This window comes from Camarhynchus parvulus, chromosome 10 (assembly GCF_901933205.1).
Source record: "Camarhynchus parvulus chromosome 10, STF_HiC, whole genome shotgun sequence".
NCBI classification, from domain to species: domain Eukaryota; kingdom Metazoa; phylum Chordata; class Aves; order Passeriformes; family Thraupidae; genus Camarhynchus; species Camarhynchus parvulus.
Genome location: NC_044580.1, coordinates 18,989,410 through 19,012,662, shown reverse-complemented (window position 1 = coordinate 19,012,662; position 23,253 = coordinate 18,989,410). Strand labels below are relative to the sequence as shown.

At 43.3% G+C, this 23,253-nt stretch overlaps 1 protein-coding gene across 1 annotated transcript in view; it reads right to left on the bottom strand.

Moving 5' to 3' along the window:
* IQCH (IQ motif containing H) overlaps nucleotides 1–23,253 on the bottom strand; it is a 50,984-nt gene that overhangs the window by 3,021 nt on the left and 24,710 nt on the right. The window contains 6 exon segments of the mRNA XM_030955476.1: nucleotides 108–169; nucleotides 693–818; nucleotides 3,183–3,350; nucleotides 8,641–8,927; nucleotides 9,877–9,997; nucleotides 21,130–21,318. Of these exon segments, the coding sequence (XP_030811336.1) occupies nucleotides 108–169; nucleotides 693–818; nucleotides 3,183–3,350; nucleotides 8,641–8,927; nucleotides 9,877–9,997; nucleotides 21,130–21,318 (953 nt within the window).

Below are 23,253 nucleotides of genomic sequence, written 5' to 3'. Positions count from 1 at the left end.
GCTCTTGGTCACCCTGGGTTAGGGACAGTCCCCACATCATTCCCAGGCTGTGTCCCAGGGTGTCCCCAGCTCTTTGTCACCCTGGGTTAGGGACGCTCCACACTTACATCATTCCCAGGCTGTGTCGCTTCTGGTCTTCATACAACACAAAAACTGTTCCCTGTTTTTCCTGTTAATGAAGACAAAATTGCTTTATTTATTCCTAAAATAGTGGGAATTGTAATAAATGTGTCACAGTAAGTACACACCCAAACTAAGGAGGACTGGGTTAGAATTGTGTGCAAGGAATTCTTGCTCAGTTTAAATAGATTATTGTTTCAATTTATTGTAGAGAATACAATAAGTGCAGCAGAGTCTATTCCACAGCAAATATTTGGGTTTCAAAGCAGTAAGAGATGGTCAAAAGCATCTTAAAACTGATCTCCTTACACAGTTATTTTTATCAAGTAGCAGGTTAACCCCTAAAAGTCTTAAACACATTTAAATTGAAAGAAAATTAGGTTTATGTGGCACTTGAGGACATGGTTTAGTGGTGAACACGGGGGTGGGGGGTGATGTTAGAAGTCTTTTTCAAGCCTAACAATTCCATGATTTATGATTTACATTGCTAGAAGTGGTTTTATCACAAAATAATTTACAAACAAAATTCTGCAGAACGAATATCACATTTGTCTCATCTTTCCTGTTCATACCTGGAGGTCAAATCCAATCCCGTGAGCTTTGCACGTGTGCAGGAGGAGGCTGTAGGAGATCCCTGAGAGGCTGGAATGCCTCAGCTGGCTGCTGGCCACGGCACACCAGGGGCTGCTGGGGGCAGGCTGCAGAGAACACCCCAGCATGGCTCATGGTCACACCAGCTCGTGTCAGAGCCCAACAGCTAAACGCTGCATTACTGACTTTTCACCCAGGATTCCTCATTTTCACACCTTTTATATCGGAACCCAACAGCTAAATGCTGAATTACTGACCGACTTCTCGCAAGGGACGGAGGGACAGGACAAGAAACGGCTTCAAACTGACTGGGTGGGGTTAGGCGGGATATTGGGAAGAAAGTGTTCCCTGGAATGGAATGGAATTCCCAGAGCAGCTGTGGCTGCCCCTGGATCCCTGGAATGTCCAAGGCCAGGTTGGACGGGGCTTGGAGCAACCTGGGACAGTGGAAGGTGTCCCTGCCATGGCAGGGGTGGGATGGGATGAGCTTAAAGTTCCCTTCCAACCCAAAAACCATCCCGGGATCCTGTGATTCCACAAATGGCTTTTTGCCAGTGAACTCAGCGTGGAGTAAGGCTCCTTTTGGAGGAATCCCTGTTCTTCACAGGCTCTGCTGGACACAGACATTTCCATAAACCCCTTTTTGACAGATCAGATCAAGAATTGCTCCATGAACCACATTTTGGTGTTTTCACAGCTTCAGTGGTCACTGAGCTCTCGATCCAACCTGGCCTCGGACATTCCAGTGATCCAGGGGCAGCCACAGCTGCTCTGGGCACCTGTGCCAGGGTCTGCCCACCCTTCCAGGGAGGAATTTATTCCCAATATTTATTCCCACCTGACCCTGCCCTCTCTCCCCCTTGGATAAAGGTTGGTGCTGCATCAAGTTTAAACTCTCACCAGTGCCAGAAGAACAGAGATGTTGCTCTGATGAGCTCTGAGCAGAACTGTTCTAAACCAGGGCTTTCCAGGTGGCACTTTTAATATCCCTGGGAACAGGGACACTGCACATCAATGCCTGTAATTTACAGTATTTTCCCTAAAATGATATTTGTTTTGACATTGACTCATTTAAGTTGACATAGCTGAAATCCTGATCTAATACATCTCTGCCTGAAAATTAATCATGTTTATAATATTCTGAGAATTAATAACACCCATTGCTCAAGTCATTAACTTAAAAAAGAAGCTTCCAAAATCTGTTTCTCTGCAGTAGGGGACCACAAATAAATGAATGCTTGATAAAATAATCCAAGCAGCAGTTTAACAAGCGTAAACTTGAATGTGGCTGCAATAACACAGAACTATTGTTTAAGGGTTGGCATCAGGTTGATGAGGTGCTTATTTCAGCTACAAAGCATGCATACACATGCATAATGAACTGCAGGATGAATTATTAATGTGTTGCTTATTTAGCCTCATCTGTCTAGAAGATAATGTATCCTAACTATAATGAGTGATTGGTTTTGTACATAATTACAGGAGCAGCAGTATCTAGGAAATTTGTTCTTTCAAAGAAGGAGTTCTAAAAATAAAATCCTCGCACAAACTGCGGGGCTGCTCCGTTTTATCAAAATCAGCCCTACCAGCATGGAGAATATCTAATAAATTAAAAGGGACAGAATCATTATTAACATCATAATTTTACACAAAGTGTTTTACTTAATCATTCATTACAGATCATGTGCAGTAAAAACATTTGTCTCTTGGTTTGTTTCTTTTTCTCTTTTCCTGGGAGACTGCAGTCTTGTAGTTAACTCTTCAGGAGATAAAAATCTCAGAAATACAGAAAGAATTAAAAATAAAGCATATAATAACAATTTATGTTAATTCTGACAGAATTTTAATTTAAAAAAAAGTTGCTACTTGATTACTTTTCATTTCTAAAACTTGGACTACTGGGACTAATCAGATCTAATTTACTTCTCTCCAACTAAAAGTGGTTGCTTGACGAGAACAATGGATCAAGAGCTCGTTAACCTCTAAATTACAGCTCCATGACATTTTTGGAATGGTGATACATTCCCTCCTCTATGGATGGAAAAAAGGGAGCCGTGAATCTTCTGTCAAAAGATGGCAAGCAGCTTTTGTTTCCTGTCCATACGTGTATGTACACAGACAGACACTTAGGCTGACTTTTCTAAAGACCTTTCTTCCCATTTTATAGAACCCCAGAATATTTGGGGGGGAAGGGACCTCAAAGCTGATCCCATTCCACTGCCTGCCATGGGCAGGGACACCTGGGACATCCCAGGGTGCTCCAAGCCCTGTCCAGCCTGGCCTTGGGCACTGCCAGGGATGGGATTGTTCCCCTTTAACTCCTACTGTGCTGTTAGCCCATGACTTCATTAACCTGGTAAAATCCAAGAGCAGCAGTTTAAAACCTGACGGGAGCAAATTCAGCTCCTCAGGAACAGAACAAGAACTGGGAGTTCCAGGAATGGCTCTATTTGGAGCACATCACTGCTTACAGGTTTTGTTCCCTTGCGCTGAACCCGTTGGCTTTGGCTCTCCTTTGCTCCCAGAGGTGCTTGCAGGATGCTGGAGCCACAATCCACATTTCCATCTGTCAGGTACACCAGGAGCTGACTCAGGGCCAGCTGGTCACTGTAGCAAAGGTCAAGGTCTGTTGCCCACACCTAATCAAAAACAAAGAGGAGCATCCAAATAAATTAAAAAGAACAACAAGAAGAGCAAAATTCAGCAATTGTGAAGGAACATCTCTGCCTGGTTTTGTCCTGTGTGTTGGCATTCTGGTGCTGGAGCAGGGCTGGCAGTGATGAAGATGTGAGGAAGGAATTGTGGGCTCTGAGGATGGGCAGGCCCTGGCACAGGTGCCCAGAGCAGCTGTGGCTGCCCCTGGATCCCTGGAGTGTCCCAGGCCAGGCTGGACAGGGCTTGGAGCAGCCTGGGACAGTGGAAGGTGTCCCTGCCATGGCAGGGGTGGCACTGGATGGGCTTTAGGGTCCCTTCCCACCCAAACCATTCTGGGATTCTGTGATTCCACAAACCACTTCCAAACAGGAACAGCCAGCACTCCTCTGTAACTTCAGAAATAATCCTTCAGGGAGGCTGAGGGAGGCACCACGGATTGCTTCTGCAAGGCTCCTCCACCCCAATAACCAGAGCTTGCTTTTCCCAGGAGTTTTGCCCACTTTAAAAATCCCTGTGCCTACCCTGCCGGTGAGAAATGTTCCCATACACCAAGAGCTGCCCTACAGAGGACCCCTTAAAACAAATCTCCCAGTGAACAACTTGCCTCAGCCCTGGAATGGTAAATGGACTCATTATAAGGATATTAAGGGGTCAGGCAGCCAAGGCCTCTTGGAAAACTGGAGTTAATTTCAGAATCATATGCACAGAGTAATGCCCTTTGGATAATGGGGAATAAATCACCCCAGTAACAGTTGTTAATGTCTAACTGCCAAGTATCTGTTGCTGTATTAAATATCCTATTTGTCAACTTAAATATTTCCTGCTGCACGGTCTAAAATGCAAATTGGATGCTAATGGCTGGCTTTACTTAGTAATAGGGGAATGTTCCCCAATTATAATACTTAATTTTCTTCAATAATTTACTGTTTATCATCACTTCTGTGAGACAGGAGGAACTTTGCTGTCCATTTCTCCTTTTCCAGTGTGTGCCAACCTTTTCAATGAGCCAAATAATAATTATAAACTATTCACATTGTGGGAGCGTTCCATTAATTTTGATAAATGTTATCAACAAATCTGTGTCAATATGTCCTAGATCTTGTCTGAGCTGGGTTTTACCCTTTCAGTTAAAACTTTGCCCTCAGAAAGAAGCGACAAAGCTGCATGAGGGAACCAGGGAGTGAAAATCTCAGACATCTGAGGGCTGTTCACTGGCTCCAAGAGAAGGGTTTGCTCTTAATCCAGACCCTGATATTACACCTGACCTCAAAATCCACACCTGAAGCTTTGCTGAGCACACAAACAGAGCTGCAGGAGGCAGCTGGACTAAAGGGGCACCATAAAAAAGGGAAAGCCAAAACATCCCTGTGACTGAAGTGAGTCCCAGAGCAAAATGCAGGGAATGGGCTGAGGGTTTAACAGCAGATAAAACATTAACAAACATCGGGCAGCCTGGCAAAGCTAAGCAGCCATCAGCAGTGGATGAATCCATTCCCCCCTCCCAGGGACCCACACAAACCCTACCAGGCGTGGGGCAGATCCCACCTGGTCAGTGCCTGCAATTCAAACACATTGTTTTCATTTCAGATGGAGATAAAAACAAGTAATTACTTGTGTGATCCATTTCACACCATCTAAACAAAGCCCCAGCACGCCAGGCTGGCTCCAGTGCCCAGGAGCTCTCCTGCAGCCCCAGCTCCAGGGAATGGCTCCAGCTTGCCCAAGGAGGGGCTGGGAGAGCAGGGAAGAACAGAAAAAGCTTTCAGCAGGGCAACTTTTGTGCTGGAAATGATGGCATTGCCCAAATACTGGTTTAAGTAGTTGCTGTTTGCTTCCAGAGGGGATTAAATAGTTTTTATGTGTGATTTCATCATCTCAGCCCCATCTCTGCTGCTGCCTACAAAATGAAGAGTTTGGATCTACAGGGGAGATGAAGCAAAGTGTCCATCCCCTCCCTTGCTGTAACAAAGGAGAGCTCCAAAGCCTCCTTGAGCTTCATGTCCTCCTCAGGTAAAGTCACTGAAATATTTTCATTTTTCAATATAAGCTGTGGGGAGGAGAAGGAGGAGGAGGAATAGGAGGAAGGCAAACATGGCTGGAAGCCACCTGTCCACCTCCTCTCATCCCTGAGCCTGGGGCTGAACCACCCCTGCTGGAACTCAGAGCAGCCAAATGGTCACTGCTTGGTGCCAGCTGGGATCACCCCCAAGGATTGATTTCCTGGCTCAGGGCTCTCTGAGAACACTTTGGTTGTGGCCATGTCCCCTCCTGCCCTGGATGTGTCCCAGAACATCCCTGACGTGGGGGAGAAAGGAAGAAGGATCAGATGGCACAAGATTTTCCAGCTTTATCCTAGCAGGGGATTCCCTTTTGCCATGGAAACACGAAAATGTCCTTTAAATCCCCTTTGTGCTGCTACAGAAATGGGAGAACACAAGGCCTGGACAAGGGGTCTGGCCAGATAAATCATCTCCTCCAGTAAATCAGGAGCTCTTAGAGATAACCTGTGCAAAGGTGAAGTTTAAGTAAAGAATGATACAATCCTACAGATTAACAAACATCTGTTATTGAGCCCATCCCCATTTTCTGAGCATACACAATAAGGGCAGGGATGTAATTGTACACATTTATGATTTGGGGTGTCAAATCCTGACAGGATTGCATGGAAAATTAGCAGAACACAAGGAGTTTTCACCTGAAATGTGGGGATTTTCAGAATTTGTGTTCAGAAATTAAACTGGAACAGAACAGCCTAGAACTGATATTTGATTTTCAAAGTCCAAAAGCAGTAGTTAAGATTTTAGATAGATTTAAGACTGGTTTTAGGTCAAGCTAAGCACAGAACAGATTAGGACTCTCCAGAATCCCACCAATGGAAGAAAGAGAGTTAGAAATACATCCTGCATGACTTGCTGGCTGTTTATCCAAGGAAACATTTGCTTCCAGGGGATTCTCCTTGGGCACATGCAGCTCCAGTGAATAAAGCCACAATTATGCTGGAATTCTTTACAGCTTCCATAAAAACGCTTCAGCTTTAGGATGTAAACTTGAGAAGGGAAGGAAACATAAATTCTTAAAGAGTTACTAAATTACAGCTCGGCTCTCTCTGGTTTAGCTGTTTTATCTGCTCTGCTATCGACGGCTGCGTTATTGTGAAGAGCACCCGTGCTGGCTTTAAAGAAGTGCTTGAGTGATACTGTAAAAATGTCAATTAGTAAAATATTAATGCAGCCGGGGCGTTGCAGAGAGAGTGGCTTTCATGACTTTTCAAACCTGCAGGAGGATTGATTGGGGCGGTGCTGGCAGGCTCTCCTCCGGCTGCCATCTCGTGGCAGCTGCTGGCATGGGCTGGGGCTCGCCCAAAAACTCCAATTTTAGGGCTCTGCCACTCCTCTGTCCTGCTGGGTATAGGCCTGGGAGATGGTTGGTGGCAGCACTGTGGCTCTTGTTGGAAAACAGCACATAAAAATGTGTTATTTTTTGTCTGGAGAGAATTGTTGGAATTGTCCAACCCAGCACTTTATCCAATTTATTATTCCCTCACTTTAGGAAAGGCTGGGGCTGTGCAAAAGCCACCAGACCCATGGAAAAAGTGGCTTAGGATCCTGCTTCTCCAAATTATTGTGTAAGGAAGTCGATGTGTTTAAACATTCCCACTCAATCCAGTGGATTTATTTGGGTGCAGCTCCCAGCTGGGATCTGACAGCACTGGGCAGGATTCCACTCCCAGGGGCCAAGGCTTGGCTTGGAATGATCATTGTGGAAAATAAAGTGGGAATCAGAAGTGATTCACTCCAATTGATACACCTCCATTTCTTCCCCAAGACACTGAAGGCAGCATCTCCACCTCCCTTCCCCTCAGGATCAAGGCACAGGTGCCTGAAACTGAGATGGAAACAAATTCCTGAGGCAAACAGGGAATTGTGTGCAGTCCCAGCTTTCCCTGCCCCTTGGATTGTGTGGCAGCCAAGGCTCTGTCTTCCCATTGTGACAACACACATTGTTCCTTATCCATGCTTCTCTCCTAGTGCTCCAAAGATCAATATTTTCTGTAAAACACACTTGGAAAGAATTCCTGAGTATCCTGTAATTCCAGGAACTGCATCTGAGCCTCCCACCTACTGCATTCAAGGGGACCCTTGTGAAAGGAGTGAGCAAATGTTCCAAGGGTCTGATAGGATTTCTTGTTTGCCAGAAAAATGGTGCTTTCAGGAACACAAGCCTTTGTGTGATCTCTCTCTCACAAGACAGATGGCCTCATTAATTGCCTACACATCCTGTTAAATTTAAAAACCTGTGCTTAAATAATGTTAAGGTTGTGGTACATGCTGATAAACATAGGAAATGTTAAGGTAAAAATCTGCTGGGAACAAGTGAAGAAAACCAAGATGGAACAGACAGGAATTCTAAGGAGCCACAATAATCACTAAATGATTTAATGTGTCCTTGTTTGTGCCAGGAAATGTCACAACCTGAATAATCCAGGAAGCAATCCTGCATTTCAGTGACCTCCTGGCTTGAGTGGAGCAATTGGCAGAACTCCCATGGATTTCCATGGGTGAGGATGTCATCCCTTCACCTTTTTAAAGAACTTCCCATGGAACTTGTCCAGTATGGCTCACCCAGAGTTCTGATTACAGTGCCTTGTACATCCATTTTGGGAGTCAAATGTAGCTGGGATCTGAATTCCAGAGCTCACAAACTACTGTGAGGGCCAGGCCCTGGCACAGGTGCCCAGAGAAGCTGTGGCTGCCCCTGGACCCCTGCAAGTGTCCAAGGCCAGGCTGGAGGGAGTTTGGAGAAACCTGGGATAGTGAAAGGTGTGAAAATGAGGGGTTGGAATGAGATTATTTTCAAGGTTCCTTCCTACCCAAACCATTCCATTATTATTCTGATTTTCTGGTTCACCACAGCCACCCCGATAGTGCTGTCAGTTCCCAAAACCTCAAAGTTACCCAGTTCCTCACAGCCTTAAAATCCAGGGATGTTCCCTTGTACAGTCAAACACATCCTAAACACTGAGGTGAGGTCCTCAGTGGAAATTCCAGAAGAAAACAATGTCAGGAGAGTGAAAAACAAGGAGATGCCTCAGTGCATCTCTGGTCTACATCCGTTGGTGTGTACATTTGGTGCTGTTAGAATACCCCCGTGCTTCTCTAAGCTCACATGCCCCAGGGCAAAGCTTTCTCCTGATATTTTTTGGAGTTCCATGGTAAAGGTGGAATTTCTCAGTCTCAGGGAGACAGGGTGAGGTCCCAAACCTGCCCCACTCACCTGCTGCTCCCCAGTTTGGGGATGGGTGAAAGCCGCGAAGTCCACGGAGAAGTAGCCGAGCACTCCTTTGGACTTACAGGCCTCCCCAATTTTCAGGCAGAGAGCTTGGAGAACCTCGGGATCCACGGAACGCTGTGGGATGGTGGTGCCAGAAGATCTGAGGGGCCCCTCAGCGTGGAGCTGCTCCCCAGACGCCAGCAGCGTCAGCTCCCCCGTGGGCTCTATCAGCAGATCCACCGTCAGGTTGGTGACGCTGCCCGAGCAGGGGAAGGCTTCGATCACCCCGCCTGGAATGGGACAGGAATTCCCTTGGGATCAAATCCACCAGTGCTGCCCTTCAGAGTGCACAGGATGGAGCCAGCAGCTCCAGGAAAAGCAGCAAATCACTCAGTGCAAGGGGAGCAGCAGAGCCAGAATCGTGCATCTCTTGGAGGAGGAAGGAGTTTAATTAGTGACTTTCATTCCCACTTCCAAAGGGGATCAATCCCACACTGACTGGAAAACAATCCCTGGGGTAGCAGGAGAGAATCCAGCTCAGCACCAGCCCAGAACAGCTGGGAAAGGCAATGTTGGGATCTGGGGGATGGCAGCTCCTGCTGGGAGCTCATCTTGGAGACTCCCATCCATGTAATGGTCTTAGATAAGAGTCTGCCTGTGGCATTCACCCACAAGAGGAATTTGGCATGGAAATAACAATTTCCAGCTTGGTTTTCCATAGGAAAATCACCAAGGTAACTGCCTGGCACTCTGGATTTGCCTTTTCCTTGCAGATAATGCCATAACCCAATCTGTTGGGATAAACAGCTATGTAATAAAATTGGTACTAGATGTGTTAAGTGGCATTATTTAAAAAGAAAAATACCTTCAAGGCTTTGATTCATCCTTGTCTCTTCCATAAAGAAATCTATATATTAAATATTCTCACATTTACCTCATGTGCTGGAATTCCCTAAAACCTTTCCCCAAATGTGACAGCCTTTGGTGCAGCACCCAAGGATTAAGGAGTTGTGCTTATGGTTTCAGAATCCAGGATAAACATGGACTAAAAGCTTGGATAGGACAAATGAATGATAGAACAGTGGCCTATAATTCATTGGTAAATGAACATTTGAAGCATAATGGAGAAATAAAAGGAGATAAATATTTAAATGGGCCCAAGACTAACAAGAATATGGCAGACAATATGGCATAATTACTCCTTCTAACACTTCCCAGCGACTTTGCAGTCTTATTTACCTTGAGTAAGAAATGTTTGGAGGAATTTTTCCCATGTAGGGAATCGTTTCTCATTGACTGGCTGTACGTGCTGTGCTAAAAGGCCCGGCAGCTCCTGGGAGATCTTCACCAAAGCTAGCTCCTGCAGAAACAAATTAAATAGAACCACAAGCAATTTTACTACAGAAATGAAAACTGCTTGTGGGGTGATTAAAAACCAGGCCTCCAACAGGCAAAAAAAAAAAATGTGGTTACTGTTTACCCACAGTCAGGAAGCCTTTTTTAATTTTTCTGCTTGCTCCTCTTCCCTCCTCCTGCAAACTGTCCTTCTCTGAAAGCCAATCCCCCCCTCAGCACAGCATCTCTTGCACTATAATTTATATCAATAATTGGATCTGGCATCTGAAAATGCCAAGTACTTGGTAACTGCTTTGGGATCAATAGCAGCAGTCAATAACTTGTACATTGCTTGTATTTTGAAGCAGCATATTGAAATAGTCACATATGCCAGCAATAGTTTTGCTGGTTCTATGTTTAAGCTCTTCTATCAACCCAAATGCTCTTTAGATAGGAAAAAAAAATAGAAATAATCAAGCAAAAGCATTTCTAAAGCAGGAGATATCCTTTTAAATCTGTAAAATATCTGTAACAAATTCCCAAGTGCCCGCGTCTTTGGTGGAATTTGATTAGTCACTCCACAGCTAAAGCAGCTTTTTTCCTAGTTTTAAATTCTTTATTATCACACACACAGCCCAGCCCCATTAAATACAGCAAGTAACTGCTCTGCTTTTACTGCTCCCCAAAGTCCCAGAAGAACAGGAGCATATAAAGTGCAAGGACCCTGACTGGATTGCTTCAGGCTCCTTTCCTTGCTGCTTCATGAGCCTCCCCCTGCTCCCCTGGGGCTCCTTCCTCTGTTTTCCATCCCCTCTGCTCAGCCCCCCGTGCTGCAGCAATGACCAGCCCTGCCAATGTCCTCAGCCACCATCACCTCATCCCAGGCTCTGGAGGAACATGAGGAAACCTTATGGCTGACAGCTAAGAATAGCAAATAAAAAATTGAAGCTGTTTTTCCAGAGCAGTGAGTTTGTAGAGACGGGCTTTGTCATGGAGCACATGATGGAAAGTAACCAAAAATGCAAATTCCAAATGACTTCACTGGGATTTGCCTACCAGCACGAGGAGGATGGAGCAATGATTGGAATCACTGGATGGTTTGGGGGGAAGGGAACTGAAATCCCATGCAGTGCCATGGCAGGGACACCTTCCCCTGTCCCAGACTGCTCCAAACCCATCCAACCTTGGACATTCCCAGGGATCCAGGGGCAGCCACAGCTCCTCTGGACAACTGGAGAATCTGGGTTGGACCCTGCCTGCAGGAGAGCTGGATAAACTCTGCTCCTGGCTGCAGCCACCCTGAGACTGCAGGAAAGGGATTTTCCACCTGGGCCTCAGCTGCCCAGCCATGGAAGGGGGACAACTCAGGGAAAAATACCTTAAAAATATGGAGGTGCTCAGATGGTGATGCTGATATGGAATATGTGGGATCCTGTCGTATAATAAGGAGAAAAAGATGGCCCTGACTTAAAAAATATCACAAAAAAGAGGTTAAAAATTAATTTAGTCGGTAGATCAATATACTGAGCAGCACAACCTCATGGCAAAAACAAAGGAGCATATGAAACATGATATTCAAGCTCAGAATTTACCCAAAAAACAAATGAATACATAAAATATGAGATCCAAGCTCAGAGTTTACCCCAAAACAAAGGAGCACATGAAACATGAGATCCAAGCTCAGAATTTACCCAAAAAACAAAGGAATACATAAAACATGAGATCTAAACTCAGAATTTACCCAACTTCTGGTCATTACCCTGCTCATTTCCTGAGGATCTGAAGGAGGAATTTTGGGTTTGGATGGCTGAGCCGACTGAAACAGCAGAGCAGTGAGCAAATACCCATTGGCCTTGTGTGGGTTTGTGTTTGTGCTGAATTATTGCTGAGCCAACAAGGCACAGGCTGAGGTGGCTCATGAAAATCCTCTCATCTTTGGAGGGAGGATGTGAGCCATGATGGATGGCCTGGAATTGCTGCCCCACAAATCAGCTCCCAGCTGGCAGTGCACCCAGCAGCACCTCTGTCATTCCCACCTCATCCCTGAGACCTGCTGACTTGGGGCATGGAGCAATTTAAACAGAAATATAAAAACAAACAAAGCAAGAGGTGTGCTGTGGCTGCCTGAAAGATTTTGATAAATCACAGAGGGGGAAAAAACAGCCCAGAAATCTCTGCTGGATGTGGAGGAATTTGGGAGTGCTGTGCCCAAGTTTGTGTAAGGAACAATTAAAGTGGGACACAGATTTCCAGTGCCACAGTTCTGAGCTGTCTCTCCTTTCACACAGAGCTGGAGGATCACACGTGGCTGTGGAAGAAACCTCCCTAACCTGGCTGCAAAATCAGGCACAACTGCCAAGGAAATTTTCTCTGCCTTTTGAAAGTTCTTCTTGCACATCTAAGGATGGTGCTTTAGGATAATAAATAATGGAATCCTGGAGTGGTTTGGGTTGGGAGGGAATTTAAATCCCGTCCCATCCCTGCCACTATCCCAGGTTCCAACCTGGCCTTGGACACCTCCAGGGCTCCAGGGGCAGCCACAGCTCTGGGGAGTGTGAAGGATGTGAGCACCAAACCTGACAGAAACAAAGCGGGATTTGAAACAAATCATCCATTCAAGAAAATCTGCCAAGCCTCCCTTGAGCCCCAAGCCCAGGTGGCAGTGCTCTGAACAAAGCCTGGGCACCCAGGGCACTCACAGAAGGGACTCACCCTTTAAGGATCAGCTCCTGGAATCCTGGTTGGAAGGTTTTTTTGCAACTGTAAGCTCTAAAAAGGCAATAATCCTGATTATAGGGAGTTTTAGTAGGCAAATTCAAGCCCACGTCCAACATTCACTCATGAAGTCAAACCTTTTAAAAGGATCAGTGCTCAGCTGGCTAATTTCATTTAAATTGGACAGTATCTCCAGCAGAGCCTACCAATGTTTTCTCTCTTGATGTGGCCCCAAACAATCCAGGACCACAGGCTCAACAGAAACAGGGAGCATTTGTTCAAACCTTGCAGCTGATGTTTCTTAGTAGCAGTAAAAATGAGCAGCCCAAATATTGTTTACATCATGTAGAAATCTTTACATCTCTCCAAATTGGTTTAGCATCTTTTTATAACAATGAAGAAGCACAAAAAAAAAAATTACAGTTTTTCCCCACTAAATGAGAAATAATTTCTCACCCTTCTACAAGATGAATTTTGAAAGGTTTTCTTTGGCAGTTGCAACACAAAATTAGGACCAAGTGTGGCAGATGTTGAAGGCAGTGGTAGGAAATCTGCTGGAGACAGAAAGAAAAAGAAAGAAAAGCTGAAAAGCTGATTGAGGAGAGAAATAAATAAATAGGAAGAAGAAATAGAAACAGGAAGAAAGATCTGGGGAAAGCAAGAGGCTGCAGAGCAGGATGCATAAGATGCAGGGCTTTTTAGCTAAAAACCAGATGGAAAGGAAATTATTTAGACCTTGCAAGCAAACAGAGTGAAGAAAGGAAGTCCAAATTCCTTTAAAGGAAAGCTGAGTGGGTCAGAGAGGAATAAAATCAGCAGAGAGCTCCTGAGCAATACAAAGTGCCATGATTGTGCTGCAGTCAGTGGAGCTGTGGCAATTTATGCCACTTGGATGGCACAATGACAATTCCTGCCATTTATAAGCACATCCTTTCTCTTGTGAGCAGTGGAGCTGGGATAAGTTACTCCAGCCTGGGTGGGAACTGGTGCAGCCCAGCTCGTTGTGATGTTCTCAGTGACACCAGCATCCATGGAAGGAAGCCAGTGCCTGCTGCCCAAATGTCCAAATAACTGCCATTATTTCCTGTTTAGCAAATTAAACTGATTGGACACTTTTTTCCTAATTCATACAGGTCCACCCTGGCCAGAAGCACAAAGTACCACAGTGAACAGAATAAATGGAGAGATCTCTGAAACAGGGAATGGCTTTGGAAGCAGCACACTGAACACCCTCTATCTACTTAAAGCGCGCAACCTGATTTAAAGCCCGGGCTTTTCAGTGTTAACTGCAAATTTTAAAATTAAAAAAGTGCCAATTTTGCCTTCCCCAGAGCTGGGAAAGCATGTTCTGAGCTCGGGTCCCATCATGGCAAACAGCCGTCATTACCGCCTCACACAAATGCTTTTCCTATGTAAAATTGCTTTGTAAAATATTTGCTCCATCTGCTGAAAGGAGCAAAGACAATTTTCCCTGATAGCTAATGGCCCATTTCAGCTGCCTGCCATGGAGGGGGTGCGGAACACAGAGCCCACGATCCTGCACTTGCCTGGGCTCATCCTCGCTGCCCGCCGCACGCCGGGCCGGCGCTGCTCCCACTCGAGGGGGTTTTGTGGGGCCGAGGCACATCTGCCACGCTTCAATAAACCCCACAGACAGGACAGCCCCTTCCAGGCTCCCAGAACAAGGAGCTGAGCTCCTTTTCAAATCCCCAGCCCTTCAAGTGCTGCCTCCTTTTCTCACACCACATGGGGCCGCGGCTCTGCGGCCGCTCCGCACGCTGAGGGTTTGGGCACAGAAAGATCAAGCGCTTCTTTTCATTCTAAATTCAACCACAGACACACAAAAACCCCACAAAACCCCCTCTGCCCTGCTCCAAACCCCCTCCCAAGTGCTCCTTTCTTTGTGCACTTTCCTATTTAGCATCCATTGAAAAGCACATGTTTACATTGTGCCCTGAACTACTTCAACATCTGCTAACAGACCAATAAAAAATAAATAAACCAGGATTGTTTAGGAAGAGAGATCCTTCCTATTTCCTGCAAACACTCCGAAAGTGGCAGCAGCAATTTGCTGCCAGAACCCTGCTTGGAAAACAATCTATGCAGGGAAATCAAAGATCAAATCTGTGCCGCCAAAAATCAGCCAGGAAAAGGATCTTCAAAGTGCTGTGAACTCCTCAAATAATTCTGCTTGTTTATCCACTGAATGTTAATTTAAGATTAGGATAATTTTATTAGTTAGTTCGCTTTCTAATCTAAATAAATATTCCAAATTTTGTATTTTGCAAGGTGCATCCTGCATGTTCAAGGTTCCCCACATCTTCCTTCAGAGCAAAGAAAACATAATTGTCATGATCTTCAAAAATCTCTCTTCAAAACCATAATAATGTATTTATTTTAAAGGCAGCATTTGTAAGTTCAGGACATTGGGATGTTAATTCTCACATAAAATGAGATCAGGAATGTTTGAAGGCATTTTCCTGTATTTTAGTGAGATTTCTGCAAGTGCACAAACCATTCTGATGCTCTCAGATGAAAATTATTTTCTCAATTAATTGACTCTGCTCTTTTTCCATCTCTATAAATTTACTACACTTCTGTGACTTGCTCTCCTTTCTGGTTTGAATCTCTAAACAAAATATCCTAATGAATTCCAAAAATGTGGTTTCAGAAAGAAAAAAAATCCTTATATGGAAAATCCACAGTCACTTCCCAGGAATTTTATGGAAATTGCTGTAATGCTACAGGAATTGTCAGACAAAACCTGCACTGTTTTTCACAAACAACACACACTTAAACTCCCTTTATTCCCAGAGTTGCCTATGCGTTACTTTTTGGATTTTAGCAAAACAAACATTTTTAAAATAATCCAAGCAGGCATTTTATTGGCTGCACCAACATTAAGGCATTTCAGATTTCTTTAGTGCTCCTGCTTTATCCTCTCCTTCCCCACTGTTATTGCTACAAACTGGCACTTAAATTCAATTGATTCAAAATATTCTGGATCCATATGGCCTCAAACCCTGGAGCTGAAGTTCTGATATTGCCTCACTGCTGTTTTCTAGCATTTGCCTCTCCTCCAGTCCCCAGATGGTGGAAGTAACATTTAAACCTCCTTTTCCTCTGCCTTGTACAATAGACCTTGGCACCATTTCAACTGTTTACTCCGGTAATTAACAGCACTGATACCACAACAATTACAACTCCTACAATCTTAGCACAATAATGCTATGAATTAGTGAGAGCTAATGGCTGGAAGGTATAGTGGTTCCAGACTGAGATCTGTGCATTTCTCGAATAAAATAAAAGGTAGGAACAGCACGCTGGCGGTAGACAATGATTACCTAGTAATTAGTTTACACAAAGCTTCCTATTTAATGGCAAAACGCTGTAATTAACGCGTGACAGAAAATCAAAGGGTACTTTGTAAGCATATGAAAAATTAACACTGCAGGCCTATAGCTTTATGTACTGATTAGGAGCATATTAAATCAATAGGACACACAGCCCAACAGCTTGCAGAGCCCCTGCTTGTGGTTCAGGGATGATATTCTGGGTTTCACCAAGCCCAGGGCCGCAATTCTGCTTTATTTCACCTCAGATTTGCTCATCACATGCAGATAATCTTAATAAACTGAGGATTGTCTGCAGGTGCAATGAATATTTCAATTATTTGGAATAATTGCTCTGCTCACACTAAGAAACCTCCAGCACTGCTCCCTTCCATCATTGATCTCTTCCTGAAGTCTTTGGGCTCCTTTTCTTTCCCTGTTAAACATGATATCAGTTAGATGAAATGCTAAAATGCTGGAACTGCATTTTCTGGGGATCTGTCAGAGTTTCTGGCCCTCTTCAGGCTGGAAGAATAGCACACCTGCAATTGCACGTGCACAGCTGGCTCCTTCCTTAAGAGCCCCCTCCGCGGGCTCTAGGTGTTACACTAAGATCAATCAACAAAAACTCAGGAAAAAAGCAGTGTTAGGAAGCTCTGCTGTGTTCAAAGGGGGTCAGAAAGGGGTGTGCTGGCAGTGGCAGGTTTCTGAAATTGCATTTTTGATGGATTGGTTTTATCCTGGTTTGTTTGCACACACATCCTCCTCCGAGTTCCTGAACTCAGTAAAGAAATAAGATGTGGAAATCTCAGTACATGGAATTCATCCAAGCAGGACACAATCTGCTCCCCACTATTCCTGATTTTTAGCTTGTCCCAAAATTCATCTATTACTTACTGCAGGACTTTTAAAAGCTGACCAAAAAATGGTTCGTTTAAAGGAACATCCTGCATTTTGCATTCCCATTTCCCAACGACAATCATTGCAAAATCCTGCAAGCAGCATCCAAATCTTGTTTTAGGTGATTCAGACCAAAAATTGTCCAGATTTGTTACCTTTTGAAAAGGTTCTGATTTCCTCATTGTAATAAATTAACTGAATTATAGCCTGTAAGGAAAAGAAACAGAGACAAAGTCCTCTAACTCAACTGGAGGAGTAAAACTCAAACATTTTTCTAGCAGGGGCTGCCCAAGCGCATTAAATCCTTTTTTTCCCCTATGACAGATATTTGATGGAGAGTTTTGAAATGGTTGTGTAGCTATCACCAGTTTTAAGGGCTTATTCAGAGAGTATTTCTTGCTTGTTTTTCTGTGTCTTGTTCTATCCCTGGATTCTCAGCTCTTCTTTATCCCTTTGTCTCCAGCCTGATCTTTGTTATTTTCAGACTTGCTGCTAGATAAACTCACATCATGTTGTTGGTCCTGGTGGTTAATTAAGTCACAGGGTAATAAAAGATAATTCTAAAATTAATTTCAGTAGTAATTTAATCTAGTGATTTACTAGAATTCCACAGTTAGACAAGAGGATGGGATCCTGCAGTCCTATGTTATTTATATAAAGGGAGTTGTTCAAAGAAGAAAAAAGGCAATGCCAACAGGAAGGTGATGTTCTCTTTGCCCTAAAAGGGAAGAGTTTTGGGAGTTTGGGTCCTAAGAAAAAGGAAAATATGAAGACAGAGTGAGCGTTTCCATTGCTTGGATACTCTCCCAGCCTCCAAGAAGTCTGAATCCCTCTAAGCCAGAGATTGTGTCAGCAATAATGAGAATTTTCCATGAATTTAGAGTCTCCCAGCAAGGGTCCATAACAGTTTGGGTGAAATTTTCCAGAATCTGAGCTGCTGACTTGGAGCAGGAATGGCATGCCCAGCTATACCACCTATTAATAAGGATTATGGATATCTTCATCTAGATATTCCAAACAATTATTCACTTTTTCTTACAGTAGCAAAACCACTTTTTGTGCTATGCATGGAGTGACTGAAGCTTGAACTAGTACAGAAAACCTGCAGATGCTAAAAATGAATCTATTTGTTCCCTACAATCATCATTCACCCTACAAGATACTGAGTCTCCTTATCAGATTAACTGTATTTTTTTTTTTTTGTGCACAACCAGATCCTGATGTTCTTTTCCACACTGGAAAATGTCTCCATAACCAACCCCACAAGTGCCAAAAGTACAGCAGTTCTCTGGATATTGAGCCACTGGAGTCTGGGCCTCAGGATGAAATTCCTCTGCTGACAGACTCGAGCAGTGCAGAGGGGGCTGATGGACTTGGAGACATTTTGCAGTTTATGAATTCAACCCTTCCTGCAGTTGCAGATTAATTGTTCAGATAACTCAGAGGCTGCATTAAGTTAACAAGGTGAAACCCATCCATAATCCTGTCGTGCATTTGGGTCTGCCCCAATGCTGTATTTGCATTGAGGACTCTCAAACCAGGCTCATTTTTAGCTGGAATAGATCTTTACACAGTTCAAACTCACCAAGTCCATTATTTTTAATCTGTTGCCTACTCCACGCCACTGAGGAAAATCTGGGTGGCGTGTCTTAAACTGCTATGCAAATGATGCTATTTGTAAGTATTACCATAATTTAGTGCTTACAGTCATGTTCTCATTTCTAATAATTCCACCAGAATGGAGAGGCTTTTCACTGTGCTCCTAGCCTGCAGGATAGTCTTTCATCAAGAAGCTGAATTTTTTAATAACCTGCCAGCATCCGTTTGTGTGTGGCAGTGACACGACGTCTTCATTATCAAAGGAACCAGGTCCCCACACTGCACCAGGACATGAAAGCACAAACTCCTGCTTTGATGTTTAAATGTGGATCATTACAATGCTGTTCCCTGACAAAGGAGTGTTTTAATCCCCTGCTCTCCTGTGCTGAGGCTGGGGAGGCTGTGAGTCCTTGTTTCAAAAGAGGGTAAACGTGGAAGGCAGGGAAATTGGAGAAACGTTCAAGGTGCTCAAAGCAGCAGCAAGTTCCACACATTGGAATCACAGAAAGGTTGGATTGGGAGGGATTTTCAGGATCATCCTGATGCCTCAGGTTTGGATTTGATATTTTTCACATTCTGTGCTGCTTTAGCATGTGGGTCTGGGTTCACATCAGGGGATGGTGAGCTCTCTGCACAGAGCAGGGAGACAAAACAGTTCCTTCTCTAGCTGGGCACCAAGGACAAATGATCCAAATCTCAGGCCCAAGAGCAAAAATACCGTGGGCTGAAGAGAGAAAACAAGCAGGGTGGGACTGCAGGGGCTAAAGCTGGAATGGGACAATGAACTGCAAGGTGCAAATGGAGCAGAACTGATCCCAGTGACAGACCCCATGCCCGGCCGTGCATTTTGGGGCCATTTTGGTTCATCTTGGGTGCAGCCCTGGCTGGGCTCTTGTGCTGCCCAAGGTGGATCCATGGAGGAGATGCTTTGAATAAATCCCTGCTTTATTCTGGAACTCTGTCCAGCCTCTGCTCTAGGGCAGCCTTCCCAAGGCATCAATGCCATCCCACCACCTTCCACCATCCCAGGCTGCTCCAAGCCCTGTCCAGCCTGGCCTGGGACATTTGCAGGGATCAGGAGCTCAGAGCTTCTCTGGACAACGCTTTGGCAAAGCTCACGCCAGCACTGGGCTGGAATTGTCTGCTGACTTTGGGAAATGAGATCAAATTCATTATTCCATGTTTATTTCCCAACCTCCAACATGTGTTTGCATTTAAGGGTTTCTCACTGGTTGTATCCAAGCTCAAGGTAGTAAAAAGGAAGTCTGGGCTCACTGTGTCCTTTATGCAGAAGCACTTAGGAAAAGAATGAAAAAGGCACAGAAACAGGGAATGTCACTGATATCAGGGACAGAACTGGAGTGCTGGCTCCTGGTTGTGTCCTGGCTCAGGTCTGGGAGCAGGCCCTGGATACATCCTGAGCTTTGTGTCCCACTGGGGTGGATTTTCAGGGTCTGCTTCATCCTGCCTGACTTGCAGATCAGAGGAATTATCCCTTCAGCTTCCTATCAGAAACTCTGTTTTACAACGTGGAATTATTTTGTATCTGTCAAACGCAGCAGGACTGTAATCAGCCCAATTTGAAACTTTAATATACAATATAATTCAATCAACCCCAAATTTCAAACCCGTTTTGATTGAATTGAAAAAAATCAGAGGAGCTATAATGAGTAGTTTATGTAAATTAAACAATTTTTCTGGATACATTCCTTCTGGCTTTAAAACCATTACATTAGGAACGAATTTGGCAAGATATACAGAAATATCAAATGCTTATTGAAATTAAGACATTTAAATACCAATGAATATTTAAACTACAAATAGTTCTTGGAATGCCAGAATAATGAAGTGCGGGTTCATATGGACTTTTCTGCAGTTAAAATGGATCATCTTCCAGCCTCTCAATCCTGGGAATTCCCAGGAATCCAGGAGTGCCTGAGTTCATGCTCTAATGTTTCCCTTAGTAAGATTTTTCCAGATGGCTCTCCTTACCTGAACATCCCTGTTAATAAAACCTACAGCAGCTTAATGATCACCAAAGCCTACAAGTATTGTCTCACACAGTTTTAAAAGTTATTAATGAGGCAAAACATCCAGGAAAAATAATCCATAGAAAACCAGCTGAAAAACCAATCACCTTGTATGATTTCAAATTAGTGGCGTTCAGCTATTTTAATCCCAATCCCAATTAATCTTTGTTTCAATAATTCCAAATTTCTATGGAAAGAATTCCAATCTTCTATGGAGATTAGGCTGTGCTGCCTATGAACTTTGCTTTATATGTCTTCACTTAGCTAAAAAAATATATAAAATTTATACAAAAAATGTATAAACCCTGGCCATTATTGCATAGGAAGTGTTACGACACAAGTCTTTCCACAGTTGGCTGCCAGGCATTCCTTCATATTTTGGAATATTTTGGAATATTTTGGAATATTCTGGAATATTTCCCTGTTTTATTTGAATTACTGCTGCTTTGTGAAGCTAGACTGGGCTGTGATATCAACATTTACCTTCAAATGTTGGCTCAGGGAGGAGGTTTACAGCGAGGAGGGACCTCAGGGGACATAAAGAGCCAAGACAACACAGAAGATGCAGTTTTGTTACTCACACGAGCCTGGCTCTCGCTCCACACCTCGGGATGTCCCTGCTGCTGCCTCTGGATCCAGGGGTAGCATTCCAGGTGGGCAGTGACATCGCAGAAGGCAGTGCCATCCCCTGCACGCTCATCATCCACCTTGAAGAGCCAGCGCTGCACCTCCAGATTGTCCAGGATGAGCTGGCTGAGGGCACGGAGCAGCTGCAGGGCAGGGACACAACACCCTTCACACTTCCTGCCCCCAAATATTTGGGATTTGGGACATTTATTAACATTTATTTTCCTAAACATGCGTGGGAAATGGATTTGTAGAGAATTCTCAAAGCCTGACAGAAGGCTCACATAGTGTGATGACTTCGTTAGGTGATTTATTTGAAAGATAGAGTTTTGCACCTTGGCTAAAGGAGCTTTAACTTTATATACATTGATTATTATATATTTTATATATAAAATACTATATATTAGATAATATACACTATCTTTTAGACATTATATAATATTATTTATAGTATAATTATTTATTAGAATAAGTTTCTATACATTGATTATTATAGTGACAATGCCAGTGATAAAGCCCTGTGTGATATACATAGTATGATATATTTTATAGATAAAATATTATATATTATATCAGATAATAGATACACTATATTTTATATATTATATAATACTATATATATTATAATTATTAAAATCAGTTTCTTTTGAAACTTCTATTCTATTGATTATTATAGTGACAATGTCAGTGACAAAGCCCTGTGTGATATATATAGTATATTTTATATATAAAATATAATATATTATATTAGATAATATATACACTATATTTTATATATATTATATAATTCTTTATTAAAATAAGCTTCTATTGAAACTTCTATTCTATTGATTATAGTGACAATGTCAGTGATAAAGCCCTGTGTGATATATATATAGTATGATATATTTTATATATAAAATATTATATATTATATCAGATAAAATATACACTATATTTCATATATTATATAACATTATATATATTATAATTATTTATTAAGTTTCTATGCATTGATTATTATAGTGACAATGTCAGTGATGATGCCCTGTGTGCTTCATTGTGCACAGTTGTCAATGAACAAAACCATCAAAGTTTTTTCTGTCCAAGAGAGAGGGGGAAATGGATTTGCAGAAAATTCTCAAAGCCTGACAGAAGACACACAGTGTGCATCCATATGCAAACCTTGAGCTAAGAAATGTTGGCTTAGAAATGCCCTGGAATAGGACAGACATTGCTGAGAGAGAAATGGAACTGGAAACAAGGTCCAAAGGATGGCCTTACAAATAAAACTAGATATTGTAGAGAAATAGAACTATGAAAGATGCATTGTGGTAGGACCCACGAGGGGTAATTTTAGATAATTGGCTTTAAGGTATTTATAGCATGGTGTGGCTAAAGCTGATAGACCAAGAAACAAATGTAATTAGGAAATAGTTGGCCTCTGATTGCAATGGCATGAATTATAACAACTGTATTGTCTGAAAATGGAATAAAAGTTTTTAAAAGCCTCTCAGTTGCCCATCTCTGGGTCAGGAAAGGGCATAATCCAACAATGGGGGTTCATTTTCTCAGAGGTGGGTATGGATTGAAAGCAGCCTTTGAAGACATCCCTGTTTTCTGCACAGAGGGATTTGCCTGCCCAGGTGTTTTTTGTTTTCGTCTGAGGTTTTGGATCACCAGGAGTGCTCCATGAACGTTTGTGACAGGGAACAACGCGGGATGGACGATGCTGTTTGCAAAAATGTGCCAGGGTAGCACCAGCCCAAACAGCTGGGAAATTCTGCTGCTGGAGAGTGCATCCCATGGTTATAAATGCACGGAGGAGGTACCAGGCAGGCTTTATAAAAATGCTAATTATTTATTTGTGTATGTACACAGATTTAAATGGCTTCCAAATGCCTTTTGCCCAGCTGGTGCAGGATGCAATTAGCTTCTTAGAAACTGCAAATGACTTTGAACCTGGTGAAAGTATTCTCAGATCTTGTTGCATTGGCTGGAGTCTTCTACGTTTTACAGAGTAATTTGAGGGATTTTTGTTTCTTTTTTTTTAAAGATTGACCTAAAATACAATTACATGTGTTCCATTTGTGGCTTTT